This window comes from Pongo abelii, chromosome 9 (genome assembly GCF_028885655.2).
Source record: "Pongo abelii isolate AG06213 chromosome 9, NHGRI_mPonAbe1-v2.0_pri, whole genome shotgun sequence".
NCBI classification, from domain to species: domain Eukaryota; kingdom Metazoa; phylum Chordata; class Mammalia; order Primates; family Hominidae; genus Pongo; species Pongo abelii.
The window spans coordinates 86,338,955-86,358,436 of NC_071994.2; the positions used below are offsets into that span (position 1 = coordinate 86,338,955).

Consider the following 19,482-nt stretch of genomic DNA (forward strand, 5'->3'; position numbering starts at 1 on the left):
GGAATGAAGAAAAGATGGAGAAGAGGTCTGTACACTGGGTATCTGGAGTGCTGAAACCTTTAGAGGAGGAGCCAGCAAGGAGGCTGAGAAAGGGCAGCCATTGAGGTGATAAAAGAACAGGAGAGTGTTTTGTCCTGGAAGTTAAAATGTTGACATCTTTAAGGAAGGAGGAAGCATCAAATCCTGCTAAGAAGTCAGTTAGGCCTGAGAACTGATGCTTCAATTTAGCAAGATGGAACCAGTTATGACTTTGATATAAATGGATTTATGACTATTGTGGGGATGAGAACATGAAACAGGTTAAAATAAGAAAATGAGGTAATAAAGGGGAGCTAATGAAAATAGACAATTTTCCTAGATTTTTGGTAAAGCAAAATAGAATAATGAGGTAATAGTGGAAGGAAAACATAGGGTCAGGGGACAGTTACTTATTTTTTCTAAGGTGAAAGATATTATACTGTGTCTGCATTAAAGTTATCCAGTAAAAAGCAAGATAGGGCTTGATATTGCAGAAGAGAGAGGAGATAACTGCAGAAGGAAAATCATTAAATGGATAATTGGTAATGGAGTCTAGGTAACAAGTAAAAAGTTGGTCTTAGAATGGAATAGGAACTTTCCTTCATTGCCATGGGAGAATACACTAGTAGACCTGGTAGTAGGAAAGTGTGGTTTTCATTTGATTGCTTGAATTTTCTCAAAAACATATTAAGGCAGGTCAACAGCTGAAAGAGAAGATGAGAGAAGAGAGTGCTTGAGATTTGAGGAGATATGATAAGGTATGAAATTGTTGTCCCAGAGTATGAGAAAGTGATTTTTTCTAAAGAAGTGTATAAGAATTGCTAGAAAGTCTTGAGAGTTCACTTAAAATCAATGGTTAAAAATTTAAAGTGAGATGAGTGAGTGTTTCTCTAGCCATATCCAGTTGCTGAGGCAGCGGCATGGAGTGAAGAGGAAAGTGTTGGCTTAACCAGCGTAGGCTAACTTGGACTGGGGTTTTGCTGGATGAGCACAAAAAGCTAGAGAAGAGAAAAAAACGTGCATGAGAGGGAGAATTAGATTGAGGGACCGGTAATACATGCTAGGTGGGGAGGGAAGAGAGGGCATAAAGAAAGGTGAAAGCTGGGTAGAAATGGTGAAATCAATGATCTCAGGTTCCAATGGAGCTAAAGAAGTTTCAATGAGAAGGTACTAGAATAAGTGATATGAACAGAAGGGAGGAAGTGTTCAGTAAGATATTGCTTGACATAGAGGCTTTGGAGAGGGGGCAGTTAATGGCAGTAACAAAGTTCAGAGTATGGTCATGAACCCCAAGGCAGGAAGTTAGCAAGGTAAACTGACATGCTGAAGATCAGGAAACAATTAAGATCAGAATCCAGACTAGAACCCACAGTTGTCTGACTCCTACTGAGTGTTTTCTCTCATACCAATGTTAGCTTTTATTTGTTGACCTCTAATACCAGGGCAACTAAATCGTGTTCTATTCAAGATGGTGATGTACATTGGATAAGGAAAAAGGAGAAGGCTCAGCTTCACGGGCATGAGACCTGTTCAGTTGCATTGAGTCCTGTGTTTAGAAAGGCCCTACATTTTCATGTTGTACTGCACTGCATAAATCATATAGCTTGTCTTGGAGAGAAACTTAATGATTTAGGAGAAATGTGTTTTTTTGTCTCATTTGAGCTCATTTTCCATAAGCCTCACTTTTCTCCAGTTAGCATACCATTAAAATTTTATCAAGTCCATAATGGAAGTTTTAAAGAACCCATCTGTCAAACACTTAAGTTTCAATGTAAATTTTGGTTTAAAAGCACTCGCACTTGGTAAAAATCAGCCTGAAGATGAGAAATGCTCTGACTCAGGAAAGTGAATAATTAGTAAACTAAAAAGGAGATATAAATTAAAGTGCACATCTAGAATCTTAATTTATGCTTGAATGATAGCTTAGTGAAAATATTTACATTGTTATTTCTTATACTAAATGTGGTATGCGTTTATCATAGAAGGTTTATGAAATAAATATAAGCAAGAAGGATAAACTAAAAATTACCCCAAAATCCTTAACAGGAGTTAGCCACCAACATGTGTAACATGTGGTGTACATCCTTCCAGGCTGTATGAGTGTATTTATGTATATATATTATATTATATAGCTTTGTGTCTATTGAATTATAAATACCATTTTAAAACTTAACTTTTAATTTAATAATATAATCTAAGTAGACCTTCTATCCTTGCAATTACATATTTTTCTAAAGTACTATTTCAATATATTTTAATATAATTTATATTACATGAATATATAATAAACATGCTATCCTTTTTTGTTTATTATTAAACACCTATGTTTTTCAATCTTCACTATTATAAACCATATCAATATGCACATTCATTGTATATTTGTCCACTACTGTAAGTACAACTTCTGGGTCAAAGAGTGTACTCATTTTAAAGGCTTTTAATCTATGTTTCCAAGTTGCTCTTGTAGGGTTGTACTGATTTTCAGAACCTCTCACTGGCATTGAATATTCACATTCCTTTTAAGTTTTTGTCAATTGGACGGGCAAAACTTGTTTGCTCTCATTGTCTTCTTTTGTTCTTAATGAGTTTGAACAAGTTTTCATTTGTTTATTGGCTTTTTCTTTTTTAATGAATGTCCTGTTAATGCTTTTGGGTCACTTTTTTCTACATGGTCTTTGGCCTTTCTCTTATTGTTCTGTAAAATATCTAAATATATTACGGTTGTGTTGCACAGTTTCCTTAATTTGTCAAAGGACTTTGCCAGGGCCCTACCTGCATATTTGCAGAGCTCTATGGGGTTGCTGTGTTTTTTCCTATGGGAGTAGTTTTAAAATGCACCACTTTTTTTTTAACTAAATAAGAAACGCATGGTAACTATAATTATGATGATAGTATCGATATCACACAAATGAAAACATCTTGTAACATATCTAAATAATGTATAGCCAAAACACTAATAATAAAACCATTAAGAACAAAGTGCTATACAAGCTCATCAAACATTTCTCTTTCCCATTCATTTCTCCAAAACCTGGCAATGAAATTTACATACTGAACGTTCTGTTATTTGGTCTGCTGTCTCAATGCTTTCTACTGTGAGCATTTCATTAATATTCTCATTGTGAGTCCTGTGGGAAACTTCCAGGTTATAAAACACAATTGTATAATTTCACAAGACAACTCATTAAGATTAGAATAGAATGTGAAATGCAAGATTGGGGCTTTGGACTTTTCAAAATTTTTTCTTACCCTCTCCAGTGTAATTTCTTCAAATTCATATTCAATTTCTGTCCCATTGACCTGTAAATAGGGAAAAAATAAGAAGAGAACTATTAAATACATGTTGAGGAGGAGACAGCTGCATTTTAAATAATGCTTGGGGGTTAAATTTTCATTCTAGCTATAAATAACCACATTTTCTTGATATTTCTGATTGTGCATTTTCATTCAAGTGAAATATAATCCAAGCTATTCTAAAATACATGACTGAGATGCTACAAAAAATACTCAATGATATTGCTTCCCTTAGAATTCTGTGATTTTTTTGTAGTGAGGTGTAATAACACAAAATATATATTGTGAGCTTACAAAGAACAAATCATCTAGGGGCAATGATACAATTACGAGGAAAATAATTTTCTTGTTTTTTAAAAAATGTTATGTTTGAACACTAAAATATGACCTTAAAAATCAGTGATAATGGCAGAACAACATTGTTCCATTTTTGAATAGAAAAATAGCATGAAAATGACTGCATCATCTGAGAAATACCTTTTCTTTAGTGGCTCAAGCTCAGGTACATCATCCCCATCATCCTTTTATTATCTTTATCGGAAAGCCCTGGACCATATAACCATACCTATGTACCTCAGTAGCAGTAAGAAATGAGCAAAGTAAGACACATTTTGAAATGCTTAGTGACGAACTGTTTCAACCATCCAACCAATCCTTGTAATGATTTGAATTTACAGAGAGAAATACATTTTAAATACAGCCAGGCACCTTAGATTTCCACAAATGTGCACAGAGGCCATGTGAAAAGTTGGTTTAAAATAATCTAACAAATATTCCTTTCTCATTTTTATCTATCTCAGAATTCTTCTCAACCAGGCAAAACCTCTAAGCAAGAAAATTCTCAAATCAGTTGTTTCTTATTTCTGATACATGTCTTGGCAACATCATTGGAATTTAGGAATCAGCCAAAAGGACTACATTTTAACTATAAAGCCATACTTTTTGTAGGATTCTAACTTACATTTACTTTTCTATCTTAGAAGAATTTATACACAGTACCAGGGATTAAGAGTTCTATGCAGGCAAGGCCCAGACAGCCAGCCCTGTTGCCTAACACAGAGCCTGGTAAGAAAATAATGAAGGAAAAGATAATGAATGAATGAGTGACTGAACTAAGTAATTAATTTACTTGTGTAATTTATAAACATAGATATTTGTGGATTCTCTTTCATAACAAAAAATCGAATGTAGTATCATCACCTAAAGATGTAATTATAATCAGTGAACATACAGAATGACAATGACAATGGACTTTACTTAGGTGTGTCCACCACCCACTCACAGCATGTTTTTGATTTTCTAATTATGTGAGCTAATTGGTGAATCACAATTTACTGTTTTACTACATTATCAAACAGGCCTAAACTAAATTTGATTTTCTAGGCTTCAGCAACTTAATGACTCACAGAAAAGAACCTGATGATGTCAGAAAGCTTTAGCAGCTTTCTAGAGGGTTTTGTTTTGTATATGCAAAAGTAAAACACACAGACACACACACACACACACTTCAAACTCCTTGTATATGTATGTTTCCATATGAATGATTTTTAAAATAATTTTCTTTGATGAATAGAAAGAGGACAATAGTGGAAGGCTGAATTAACAAGATACGTTTTCATTCCCTCAGTATGGCTCCATGAGGCTTTTCTTTGCTTCAGTGCTTCTCCAGAGTGAATCACTTCACATTATTAAAGTGCTGCAAACCGGGGAGAAAAAAACAACTTCCAAGAGAGAAAAACACGCCTCTAATAATAAATGTCTAAAGGCTCAGAGTCAAAGAAATTCTTTTAGGAAGTGCTTAAAGACAAGAATATTTTAGTGGCATACATTGCACAGTTGTGGCCTATCAAAACCTACGCTTAACATTTCTAGGACCATAAATGCTGACTCTTAGATTTTTAGAAGTATTATATATGCATATCCTAATTGGTATTCCAAAGTTCCCTAGTCAGCTACATAAACTATTGCAGGCTTATATTTACCTCATGGGTCTTTCATTTTCAACTCAAGAAAATAATATCATTTGTCTAATTCAACAGTATCCAGGTTCTTTTTATAAGGAGGGATGATGCCATCAAGGTTGGAATGTAACTTTGCTTTTAAAACAAAGCATCCCGGCTGGGTGGCTCACACCTGTAATCTCAGCACTTTGGGAGGCTGACGCAGGCAGATCACAAAATCAGGAGTTCGAGACCAGCCTGGCCAATATGGTGAAACCCCGTCTCTACTAAAAATACAAAAATTAGCTGGGCATAGTGGCACGTGCCTGTAGTCCCAGCTACTTCAGAGGCTGAGGCAGAAGAATTGCTTGAACCGGGGAGGTGGAGGTTACAGTGAGCCGAGATCGCACCACTACACTCCAGCCTGGGTGAAAGAGCGACACCCCATCTCAAAAACAAAACTAAACAAACAACAATAACAACAACAAAGCATCCCATGTCTACAACAAGCTTTAGTGAACTTACAGAAGCATGAAGGGTTTTTAACATAGGTGAGGCATCATTTCAACCTTTACACGAGGAGCATTAAAGGATGGAATCACAGGAGCCAGTGAGGGAGTTCAGAAAAGACATTGGAAAGGCCCTAATCTCTATTCTCTCATTACAGGGAGAGTGTGGTCTATGTTCTGCTAAAGGACTCCTAAGACAAGAAATGGCAAATATCTTGAGGGAAAGAATGAGACAGAACAAAAGAACTAAGAATACCCCCCCAGGGCTGGACGCAGTGGCTCATGCCTGTAATTCCAGTACTTTGGGAGGCAGAAGCAGGCAGATCATGAGGTCAGGAGATCAATAACATCCTGGCCAACATGGTGAAACCCTGTCTCTACTAAAATACAAAAAATTATCCGGGCATGGTGGCGTGCACCTGTAGTCCCAGTTACTCAGGAGGCTGAGGCAGGGGAATGGCTTGAATCTGGGAGGCAGAGGTTGCAGTGAGCCTAGATAGTGCCACTGTGCTCCAGCCTGGTGACAGAGTAAGACTCTATTTCAAAAAAAAAAAAAGAAAGAAAAAAACAATACCTCGATCTTAATTTGTGAAAATTTAGTGCCTTTTCAAACCAATGTACCAGTACGATATTAAATAAGGATTTAAATACTTATTTCGACTTAATTTCTAAATAAACTCTCTACAGTGGTTGCTTACTGAGTGATGAAACACTGAGAGGTATCTACAGTAATTCACCCCTAACCATAATCTTGTGTATCCTCAACTCAGCAAAACCAAAACTGTTATAAATGGCTCCCATCATCTTTTGGGTGGTTTGCAAACAATCCATTGTTGTTTGAACTTGCCTTGGTGTCTCATTATATTCCCAATCAGGGTATCGACATATGATTTTCAATTCCTTTTCCTGAAAAGAGTTCGGCTGAATACATTTTTTTTCTTGTACACAAACACTTATGGTAATATTTAAGTACCTTGGTCATGTTTTATGCTACTGATAGTTTGGGGCCCGGAGAGCTTCACGGTTGGGGTTTCTGTTATTCCAGTTCTAGTCCTAACTGTCACATCCTCCTCTCCACTTTGAGAACTAGAAAAATGATAGGATTGACATTTTCATAGACTTGGAGAGTCAGTCAAATAGATTAAACTTTTCAGTGTTTGAAAAATGTGTGTGTGTGTTTAAGATACTTGATCTTTCTGAACTTTATGGTTCTGTGGTGACAGCTGGTAGATTTCTCTGGTGGCCAGAAAATCAAACTGATGTCACACATTGTCCTATACTGTTCTGAGCATGTAGCCTTCCTAGAATCATATGGCAGTTAAGTAAAGAGAGTGACCCACAGCCAACTCAAATTTAAACTTGGTATTTAATTTAAAGCTCTAATTTAATGAATGTTGAATGCATTAAATATTTGTTTTTCTCCAACAGCTTTTAGTTAATTTTATGGCCTTTTTTCTACTTCAGTGCTATAGTAACCACCTGCCTGGATGATGATATAATTCGATTTTGAGATATATTTTTATGCCTGAAAAGAGGTTCTCCATAAATAACAAATGTGAACTATCCATATTTTAATGTTGTTTCATCGGAATCTTAAATAATAATTTCTCTGAAATTTTTTGCTTGTTCTTTGCCACCTTTGTAATTTCATTAAGGCTAAGGATATACTAAACTCCAAAATGAATAATTTTTTTTTTGAGACGCAGTTTCAGTCTTGTCGACCAGGCTGGGGTACAGTGGTGTTATCTTGGCTCACTGCAACCTCCGCATACCAGGTTTAAGTGATTCTTCTGCCTCAGCCTCCCAAGCAGCTGGGATTACAGGCATGCAGCACCATGCCAAGCTAATTTTGTATATTTAGTAAGGACTAGGTTTCACCATGTTGACAAGGCTGGTCTCAAACTCTGACCTCAGGTAATCCGCCCACCTTGGCCTCCCAAAGTGCTGGGATTACAGGCGTGAGCCACCACACCTGGCCCAAGATGAACAAATTTTTATATATCTCTGTGTCACATATTATAACAAGTGCTGAAACAAGGATATTAAAGCATTCACTTTTTTAGACTAAACACAATTCCACCCAAAGAGCAATTACTAAGCATGCATAAAGTGTCAAGAACAGTGACAGATACTGACAAAATATTTTAAGATACAGCCATATTCTAAAGAAACACACAACCTTTGAAGAGGCACCAAAACACAAATATATTAAGGCCTCATACAAGTGTGATATCTAATATTTAAAATATAGAGGTAGACTAAAGCTGTAGCACCACTATTGCCACATGCAAGGTATGTGCAGATCTATTTACTATTTGTCGTTTACATAGATTAAGTCAGTAGTAGAGAAAATGACAGGCTATGTACTAATCCTTCTCCTTATTATAAGTAATTATGATATAGTAAACAAGGTATACCTCTGGTTATTATTGTTTTAGCATCTAGCACTACAATTGGACTTTGGGAGGAATGTGATCATCATGCAAACTGGGACCTCCAGTTCTTACGGCCTCTTGCCACTTCCAGAGTAAGGTGGGGCAATGCCACTTTGCTTCATACACAGATGCAGCATATATCACAGTGGCTAGCAATGATGACCATGTGAGTGAGTAAGTAGATGAATCAATGAATCAATAAATGAGGTTTTTAGATGGGTTAAACCTGATGCACTCAAAGAAGACCTTGGTTGCTAATGGGGATGCCATGCCTACCCGGCCCAGGCCTTTTGCCATTCCTTGTTTATTTATCCTCATCTCTGAGATTGGCTCCTCTCAGAAGCCCTGAATTATAGGGTCACACCATCATCAAATGCCACAGCAAATCAACACACACACACACACACACACACACACACTCATTTGCATTCCTCTTTTTTAGTACCTTGCCAATATTCATCCTTCCCTTCTTTTGGAGTATCTCTTATAGTAAATATGTCATGATGCATTACTGCTCTTTACACTTGAGCTTATATACAGTGTGATACTCGGTAGGCAAAAACATGGCTTCCAGAATAAGAAAAGACAGATTTGAATCTTCTTTCCAACATTTTTGATGAGTGTGAGTTTGGGCAAGTTGCTTAATCTCTTAAAACCTCAATTTCTTTATGTGAAGAATAGTATTAAAAATAGTTCTTCCTCGTATGATTATTGCAAAGATTAAATTATGTAATTTTTATGAATTATCACACATCTTAAGTGATTAAAGAAATTTTAGCTAAAATCCCAAACAATTGTCTTCTCAGTTCCTACTTCATAAAATTCTTGGTAGGAATAAGTAATATCACACATGTTAACTCTCTGGCACAAAGCAGGTCTTCAATAATGAGAGCTATTATTATTAGTTCTGGATACAAATCTATAAGGCTCACAAAATTTGTCTGATCAAATACTGAATGTTTGCTAATTTCTCCAGTAATACATAACTTAAGCTAACAAACCTGTCTTTTTCTATAAATCCACTAAAAGCCTTTCCTAACTCAAACATCTTTTTCTTGAACCAATCTAAGATGCACTGCCTTGTGTATAGGAATTACCTTAGCTTTTGTTCTCAAATTAAATAAGTGTGGCCTTCACTCAAAATATTATTTTGGCCGTGCATGGTGGCTCACCCCTATAATCTCAGCACTTTGGGAGGCTGAGGCAGGTGGATCACCTGAAGTCAGGAGTTCGTGATCAGCACAGCCAACATGATAAAATCCCGTCTCTACTAAAAATACAAAAACTAGCCGGGCATCATGGCTGACGCCTGTAGTCCCAGCTACTCCGGAGGCTGAGGCATGAGAATCGCTTGAAGCCGGGAGGCAGAGGTTACAGTGAGCTGAGTTCACACTACTGCACTTCAGCCTGGGCAACAGAGTGAGACTTGGTCTCAAAAAAAAAAAAAATTATCTCAACTAAACTTTCTCCCAATCTTCTGTATACTCACTCTTCATTTTAAAAAAATATTCCCTTGCCCAGTATTGATCATTATGTTGCTCTGCTATTGGCACTCACTTTCTTAAGGCTATTCTCAAGGCATTTCCTATATTCTCATCTTCATGAGAGCACAGGTTGTATATTATCCTTTTTTTTACCCTTGTACCTTCTGACACCATGCCTCGTTCATAGCAGGTCTCCAAAAAAATCTTTAGACCCAAGTCACCTATGAACTCCAAAAATTGAGTTGTGTTTAAAACTGTATCTTTGCATAAGTATGGGCAGCCCCTAACAACAGCTGCCCTTTCCTGTGAAATATGGCTTGAATTTATCCTCCAATCTCAGGAAATTTTTGCAAATTTTTAAAATAATTTCCAACTTAAATACTGAATAAATTAAAACATCGATTAAATACATTAATACTTAGTACCTATCATGTACTTGGTATAATGATAACAACTGGAGATACAAAGATGGGTGAAATATGGTTCTTGCCCTCAAATAACTCAGTCTAGCAGGCAGAGACAAGTGAATGGAAACATGTAACAAAGCGATAGGTGTGCTATGGTAGATGTCTATAGACTGCAGCAGCTGCAGAGGTGACATAAAGGAGGTAATAGGAATAGGTGATTCTACCGGCAGTGAGTCAGAAAACTTTTCATAGAGGAGATGGGATGAGCTGAGTGTGTTCATGGCAGGTGTTCATGAGAATGTGTAGGCCTATCAAAGCAGAGGCAGCAATATTAACCACATCTTCAGAATGTTCTACTGGAGAGAGCACTGACCTTAAGAGTCCAATGCTTGCATTGTACTCTTGAGTCTGTGATTTAACATGCTAGGTAACCTTGGGCTTGTCATGATGCTTTAATTTTCTCATGCAGATAGATAACCTCTGAGGTCCCTCCCAGTTCTGACCTTCTAGCAACAGGGCTTTTCTTCCCATCTACTGAAGCTGACCAATCGTTACTGTGATTTTTCTATTACTCTTTATTCTAAAGATCCTAACTGGCAACCCATAATTTTGCCAGGTGATATCTCTCTGACCTCTGAATATCTCTGTCTTATCTCTTCTCTTTAATCTATAAAAGGCCTCAACAGGGAGGAAACTAAATAGTAGTATCACTTTCCATCTTGGCTCCACTCGAGGACATTACCATAAGCATTTTTTCCATTTCTGCTCCTCAAAGATCTCATGTTTCTGGGGGGAAAGAGTAAGTAGCTGTTTCTCTCTAAAAAGGAAAAAAGGTAAGAAAGTTTTGCTCTACTTCAATCCAAAAGAAAAAACTTGAGGAGGCTGATGTTCTTTATTCCCATCTTTTTATCATATTTCACTATATTTTTAAAATTTGTGTGAATTTAAGGAGTACAAGTGCAGTTTTGTTACATGGATATGTTCCTTAGTGGTGAAGTCTGGGCTTTTAGTGTAAGGATCACCTAAGGTACACTGTATCTATTGAGTAATTTCTTATCCCTCATTCCATTCCCACCTTCTCATCCTTCCAAAGTCTTCAATGTTTATTATTCCATACATTATATAGCTCCTACTTATAAGTGAGAATATGTGGTATTTTGACTCTGTTTCTGAGTTATTTTACTTTAGATAATGGCCTCCAGTTTTATCCTTACTGCTGCAAAAGACTTCATTCTTTTTTATGGCTGAATAGTATTCCATTGTATACGTGTACCAAATTTTCTTTATCCAATCACCCACTGATGCACACTGAGGTTAATTCCACATCTTTGCTATTGTGAATAGAGCTGCAATAAATACATGAGTGCAGGTATCTTTTTGATATGGTGATTTATTTTCCTTTGGGTAGTTGTCCAGTACTGGGATTGCTGGGTCAAATTTTCTCTGCTGAGTATATGAAAATCAGTTGAGTACTGAAAAGGTGAAAGTCACTCCACCAGAATGTAAGCTCTAAATAGGACAAGACACATTACAAAAGCCTGAGGCTTGCATTAATACAAGTAGATTGTCCATCACCTTCTTTAACTAATGTCCCTTCTCCTAGACTATCTTCACTAAAGATAGTGACCAAAAACAGGCCCTTTTTTCAACTTACAAGGCATTATCACACAGAAATTAAAAGTTTAGATTCTGGAATCTAAAAGACCTGGATTCCATAACAGTTCTGTACTTACAAGCTGTTAGAATTCATCTTTGCTATGCATTACACACATGTGTGTAAGTGTCAAAATTACTTATTTAAACAGTAGTAAGCAAAAGATTTTCTGCTTAAGCTTTGTTGAGAACCTATTTTAATGTAAGGTATACATCTGGTTATTTTATGAATACTATGAAGTTATAATAAGACTGGTTTAAAATATGCAGTTTTATAAAAAACTCATCATAGTTCATTATTCCTTTCTTTCAATAAACACTCACAAGCTATAAAAACAATCATTGATATTCTTAGTTAAGATTCTGAGTTTGGTAAGATCACTATTCCTATTATTCACCTGAATTTGTTCTACCAGTAAACTCTAATTTCAAGTTAAAATTTCTAATCTTAATTAACAAAACTTCTGAGCTCAGCGAATGCTAAATCATGGCTTCTACCACATAAAGAAAAAATCAGTATACTATAATTTTTTCCATTCTTATTTATTTATTTATTTATTTTGAGGTGGAGTCTTGCTCTGTTGCCCAGGCTGGAGTGCAGTGGTACAATCTCGGCTCACTGCAACTTCCACCTCCCGAGTTCAACCAATTCTCCTGCCTCACCCTCCCAAGTAGCTGTGATTACAGGCACCCGCCACCATGCCCAGCTAATTTTTGTATTTTTAGTAGAGACGAGGTTTTGCCATGTTGGCCAGGCTGGTCTTGAACTCCTACCTCAGGTGATCCAACTGCCTTGGCCTCCCAAAGTGCTAGGATTACAGGTGTGAGCCACTGTGCAAGGCCCTTAAATAACTTTTTTTTTTTTTAATTATCTGCGTTTGTTATGAAGTATTTATAACACACACAACTTTGGGTCTAGAAAAATAATCACAGACTTAATAACTACTATGTTTTTAAAATTTTAATTAGAAAGCACAGGTTTTTTGTAATTAGCGGCTTTTTAGCTATAAAATTATAATAAATTTTTATCAGTATTTCTGTCAGAAGCAATTAAGAAAAATAGCTTAGGGTTCTTATATGTATAAAATAATCATTTTCTATATACAAAATTGCCTTGATTAAAGGCTTTTGTAACAAAGGAACAAATATAGTTACTTAGCATGTTCAAAACTGGATTTGCCTCTGATTTGGAAGGAGTCCATTTTCTCTCAGCTTTGCTCCCTTGTTTTGCACCATGTGCAGGATGGAGAATAACAGGTGGTTTTAATGCATTCACTTGGCTCCAGCCTGATGCAGGCTGTTTTGTTCTTTGGGTTTAAATATTTCATGAGTTTGTACATGCTCTTTGAGAACAGCAAATGGTATTAAGAACACAATTGATCAACGGTTGTAAGGCATCATGATACACAAGGTTTTTGTCCCAACAAATCTCCTCCCTCACCTCACCACCCATCTATGCAAATCATGTGGTCATTTGCAAGCAAGTGTCCAAAAGTATCAAGAACTCAAAGCACATAGCCAACATATTTAGGGAAATAAAAACTGGGTGCTAAGCCAAAAGATGAGACTTTACAAATATGATGATCTAACCAGATAGTCAAGAATATTTTCTTTTACTTGGGTATGACTGTAGCATGAGGGAAAATATCAGTGTTCTCTACTTCATCCCCTCTCTCTCCTCAATCCTCTGCAGCTTTTGTTTGTGTTCCACTATTATACAAAAGTTGAACCCAAAATAATCAACAAAAGCCTTTTCACATTTAAATACAATGATCTTTCCCAGTCTTCATTCACCCTGGCTTTCATACAGTATTTTGCACTGGAGTGACCACCCACCACTCACAACTTCCCTTTCCTTCCATCACAGGGTCTATCCTTGCTAGTCTCCTCCCTACTGCTCTGTGCACGGCAGTGATGACCATTTATTTTACTCCTGCCAGATATGAACATTTGCCAAGTTCTGTCCCTTGTTGCTTTTATAATCTACCTGACTTTTCACTTCACTCCGCCCTTTTTTTTTTTTTTTTTTCTGAGTAAATACTTAAGTATTTCCCTGGTCTCAATACACCTAAAACAGAACTGATGCTCTTGCCTAATTGTAATCATAATTTCCTTCAGTCTACCAGTCTACTTTATATCTCTGTTAAGGAGTTTTTTTTTTTTGTCATATACATCCTTTATATTTGTTATCAATTCCCGCCATCCTATTTCATGTCCAAATTATCACTTTCTTAAGAACATTGGTATAACTTCCTAAAAATATTTCTTCACCTATTGATTTTCAACATCAATCTATTCTTCATATCCTTTGAGGTTTACTTTCCTAAAATGTTTCATCATGGAATTTTGCTGCTCAAGTAGCTTCAATAATTTTTTAATCCCCAGAGAACATTTTATACCATCCACCAGCTGTCCCCAACCTACCTTTCTAGCTAAATGCCCTGTTTCTCGTCTTCAAAAACATTTTCTAGCCAAGTAATTGTGCTGAACACTTCCTCCCTTTGGTATCTTTACTAATGCCACATACGCTGCCTTAAATGCCTTAATTCAATTTATGTTTATTAAAATTCTAATTAATGTAGAAAAATATTTTTGAATGCCTAAAATTTCCCATGTATTAGGTTAGGTCCTAGGGCTATAGTGGTAAACAAAACAATGCCTCTGCCTTTATGGAGCTGCATTCTATTGGGGGTGAGGGAAGCTCCCATTTTTACCAACCAAAGACTGTCTTGTCCATTAAATCAAAAATATTTTTCTCATCGATACCCTGGAAATCATAACCCTGTTATCTCCAGAAAAATCCTAACAACAATAAAAATGATTAATACTACTACTGCGGCTACTATTGCTACTACTGGATTTTGTTAAATATGTAGTACATGCGAGACACTATCTTAAGTTCATCTAAAAATTGTAACAATTTTGAGAGCTTAGCATTTTAATGTTGATTTTACTATCAAAGAAGCTAGTTTCTAAGTTAAACAATTTTTTCAAGGTTATGCATTCATAAGCAATGTGAAACCAGGAGAACCTTGTTTACCCTCATCATTACTTAGTGATGGAAAGTATATGCTCAATATAAATTTGTTGAACAAAATCAGCAAATGAGTGCCTATAGGGATGGAGAAAGAAATGGAAATATCTAGTGTTAGAATCCAGTATCGGATATTAAAACACTAATTTTTCTTTCTGGTCATACATAGCAGAGCACCTCTCTTACTATACTTGTGATCTTCCTCTTGCCAGCTCCTCATATTGTGATTTCTCTTCCCTGACATACTGTCCTCTTGCTCAGATGGGGAACTATCTTTTAAATTTGTGTTTCTTTTATGGCACCTATTATAATTGAACTTATGTTTGCCCCTAGCAGCCACATTATAAATTGTTATTGAAGAAATAAATGGATTGACTCTTATGCTAAAGGCTTTTTATTTGCTGTATATCTTTAAAATCCCTTTTATTCAAAAATCTTACCACTGTCACTTTCCAAAGGAGTGAACTGCCTTAATTTCTCTCTAATCATTTTACTTCAAATCTTGCTAACAATGAGCTGTATCCCTTTTCATCTCAATATAGGTCACCCTTTCAGCAGCTTTCAAGATCAATTCATCAATCAACAAATATTTATTGAGTGACTACCCCCACCTATCTCATATAATCTCTTTTCATCCCATTTAAAAAGCACATCATTATCTTCACAACCTTGGAAAAAGAGCTATAGAGCCACATCGCCCTGCTCCTTCATCTGAAGTTCTGTGATTTTGGAAAAATGCTTCGGGCTGCTTGTTACAATAAAGGTCATACCAATATTTCCAGATCAGATACTAAGGGAAAGCATTCTGCTGCTTTATTTGATTTCACCTTTTTCAAAGTACTTTAGGACCATGACAAGGACTGCTTATTAATAGGTTTTGTCCCCTACCCAATGTCCAGCCCAGCTGATAACATAGAAATTGTAAGGTTTAAAGTTGTTTATATCTAACATTTTTAGATTATGCTAACAACAGTATTATTAATTTTCATACTATTTTCACATACATTATTGCACTGGATTCTTCTAACAATCGTATATATAGTGATGTTTTAAAAAATTTCCTGCAAGCAATAACCATCAGTTTCCTCCACTTACCATCCCCCTCCCCCTAGCAGACATGTACATACATGCCACTCTGGTCTCTTTTAAGAAAGGTGAAGAGGCAGAAATTGAATATGCCAATAGCAGACCTGGAAAAAACGTTTTAAATAATTGTAGTTAATATTGCTGAAGATTTACTACATGCTAAGCAGTAAAGCTTATATATATATATATATAAAATTACATATATAATTACATATAATGATATATAAGCATATTTCATATATAACATATGAGCTTTACTGCTTGGTGTATATATATGTATATATACATATATACACATACATATATGCATGGGGCAGTTGTGTTCAATATTCATACAGAAGACCTGACTTACCCTGTTTTTCTCTGTTAGATTCAATTAACTTAGAAGTCTAAAGTGACAAAAAAGTATAAGCAATATATTTTTCAAAGAAAAATGTAGAAGTTTCTACATATCTATTAGTGTTTCTCAGACTTGATCCAGGAGTTTGAAAGGGGTCATGCATACTGAAGTTGTGATTACTACAATAGCTATTCGGATTAAGGCATTCTGGACTCTGAATTGTATGCACCGATTCTATCTCTAGAAGTCTCAGAGATAGAATTTCTCTATCTCTGGACACTTTGTTGACCTTTAAGTATTCTGTCACAGGGTCAACTGGGACACTGATAGGATAAGTTTCTAAAAGTTCATGCTTAATCATAGCTCACTGCTACTTGCTTGCTTGCTCTCTCTCTTTTCTTTTCTTTTCTTTCCTTTCCTTTCCCTTCCTTTCCTTTTCTTTTCTTTTACTTTCTTTTCTTTCTTTTCATATCTTCTTGGAACAGGAAGACTCAAAAGGGTACCAGAAAAATATTCACTTGCATTCTATTAATTAAACTACAGATACTCCTTTAATATAGTAAACAAATGTTAATCAGACAACAAACTTTCAGCAAAAAGCACCAAGGATTGAAGGCAGTTGGTAGGGCAGGGAGAAGAGATGGAAGAAAATTAAAATCATATTTTCATTATACTCTTTTTTTTCTTAATCATCCTCTGCTTAGGATGGTTTTGCTTGCCAAGTTTTCCCTGTATAACTCCCACTTAGCCTTTAAAAACATCTTCCATGATTCTCCTCTCCTTCCATCTAATATCACCACAAACCCTGCCTTTCTTTCTCTAGTCCTCCTATGCACTCTAATACACACATATGCATGCACACACATACACAGGCCAGGCTCTGCTAATGCTGTTTCTCTGTGTTTACAGACTACTTCTGTAGATTCCTTTTGCTCTGATTATATTATCATGCTGTGTTAAGTATCAGCTCAGGCTTTGGATTCAGTCAGACATGTAGGCTAATCCTAAATTGGCCTCTTATTAATTTTTGTGACTTTAGAAAAGTTACATGGCCTGAGTTCCTCCTCAATAAAATATGATACTACTTATACTTACTTCAATAAGGTTGTTAAGGATTATAAATGAAGTAGGAAGTAAAGCACAGTTCTCAACTGCTCATACTCTAGAGATATTTCCTAAGTTTGACTCTGCCAGTTAATAGCTGTCAGATATCTGCCTCAGTTTTCTGATCTTTAAGTGGGGTTAAAAAGAATATCATAGGGTTGTGAAGGATAAATGAATTAGTAAATTAGTGTAAATTAATGTAAATAAATTAGTAAAATACTTGGGACAGTAGTCTGGCACATGATAAATGTTATTATTACAGAATGGTGGAATAGGGAGCTCAGCAAATCCTGTCCCCAAAGAACAACTTTAAAACTGGGCAGAAATTGCCAACAATAGCCATTTCTGGACTTTGAAAACTGACTAAAGACATATAGCAAGTTAAAAATGATTGATTAAAAAAAAAAACTGCTGAATGTTAATTAACAACCGTGAGAGCCTGGGTTGTTCCAGTCTGAGGCTGCACATTGCCCCATCTCTCCCCGCCCCACACAATTCTGTGGGTATAGTAGTTCTACCAGCAGAAAATGCTATGAAAACCAGCAGCTTTACTGCCAGAGGGGGCCAACTTCATTTGGAGCAGAATGTGGGAAAATCCCATGCACAGTTTTTGAAAACAATAGTGATTTCAGTGGCAAACATCAGGGAAAGCAAAAATGGAAGTAGTATAAGGTTGCAATACTGGCTGGTGCAGTCAACATGCTGTCTACAGTAGCCAGAAATTTAACAGAACAATCTGGGTACTTAGAGAGTTATGTCAGACTTTGAGAGCTCCTATATTTCCATGGCAGACTGGAAGTTTGAGTGCATATGAAAGGTCGTGCATATCCTCAAGAGACTACAGAAGGTCCTAGCAATCAACATATCCCTGCCTAAATGTGAGACCTTGCACACATGCACAGGAGATAGGAAAAGGAAGGCCTATTCGAAAATAAAATCTCAGGCCAAGTTGTAAGCTGCTTGAATGTAAACAATATTCCCTGGCCCACTCACAGATCCACTGGTGAAGGATGGAAGGCTTACTGGCTCAAGGTGTTTCAGCATAACCTCTCACCAATCACTGGCTCACCATCTGGCTACGTTGATCTAAAGGCACTGCTATAATGCCAGGCTTCAAAAACAACAACAACAAAAAAGAAAAAAAAACAAGACAGACTCATCAGAGACATCAGTAGCTATATACTGCAGGGGAAACAGACTCTACAGATCTAGCATGTGACTAAATGTTAGTTTTTAAACTAACATTTAAAAACCCCCAAAATCTGGAGCTGGTAAGAGAGAAGAGGGAACATCAGAATCTCTAAATTCTTTTATTTTATATGTAGAGTTTTCAAAAAAATATAGGAGACACGCAGAAAAGGAAAGTATGATGATCCATACATAAGAAAGTAAGCAATAAATAGAAGCTATTTCTCAGGTATTCCAGATGTTGGAATTAGCTAACAAAAACATCAAAGCAGCCATAAATATGTGCAAATAACTAAAAGAGCCATTTAAAAAAATTAAAGTATGACAACAATGACACATCAAATTGAAAATATTAACAAAGAAATAGAAATTATAAAACAAAATCTCACGAAAATTTTGGAGTCAAAAACTGAAATAATAAATTTGCTAGAGTTTGGGGCTGATGGCCTACTACATAAACAGCTTAGAAGTTGCCATTCTGTTCTAACAACAAATAAAAAGCTAAACAAACTGAAAAATCAACAACTGTTGTTAGATCCATCAGAGAAGTTAAGTTACAAGGCAAATCACTGTCCCCAAAATTAGACAGATAGGTAGACACAAAGAATCACCAATTATCAGAGCAAAAACCAATGGGCAGATACCTCTTTGGGAACCAGTGCCAGGGTAGAAAAACCTAAACTATAACTGATGAATTGCTAGAGGCTCAATGTGAAAAACTCTGAGAGTCATGAACTCCAGGGGGAACAGTCACAGGGCGGCCACGCTTTTGTGAGTTTTACTGCCAAAAGCTCTATGAGGCCTTCGTATTGAATATTAGAAGAAAATCTACTAGTGCTTCTGGCAGGGAAGAGGAAAAGGAATTATTCTGAAGTAGGTTAGAGCATTCAGTGCTTCTTAATAAGGGCTTCCCTCAGGAGAAACTACTTTACCAGAGCCTAACCTGTCGGGGTTTTACCAGGGCCTAACAAAACCAGGGAAAGGGAAATA

The 19,482-nt window shown here is 36.2% G+C and overlaps 1 protein-coding gene across 22 annotated transcripts in view; it reads right to left on the reverse strand.

Annotated features, from left to right (window-relative positions):
* Window positions 1-19,482, reverse strand: part of DLG2 (discs large MAGUK scaffold protein 2) — a 2,173,778-nt gene that overhangs the window by 704,710 nt on the left and 1,449,586 nt on the right. For all 22 annotated transcript variants that reach the window (XR_008511650.1, XM_024254994.3, XM_024254993.3 and 19 more), the window contains one exon: window positions 3,268-3,318. Coding sequence is in view for 21 of the 22 variants with exons in the window: in XM_024254994.3 (XP_024110762.1) it covers window positions 3,268-3,318 (51 nt within the window). In the remaining variant the exon portion in view is untranslated. The remainder of the gene's footprint in view (window positions 1-3,267; window positions 3,319-19,482) is intronic.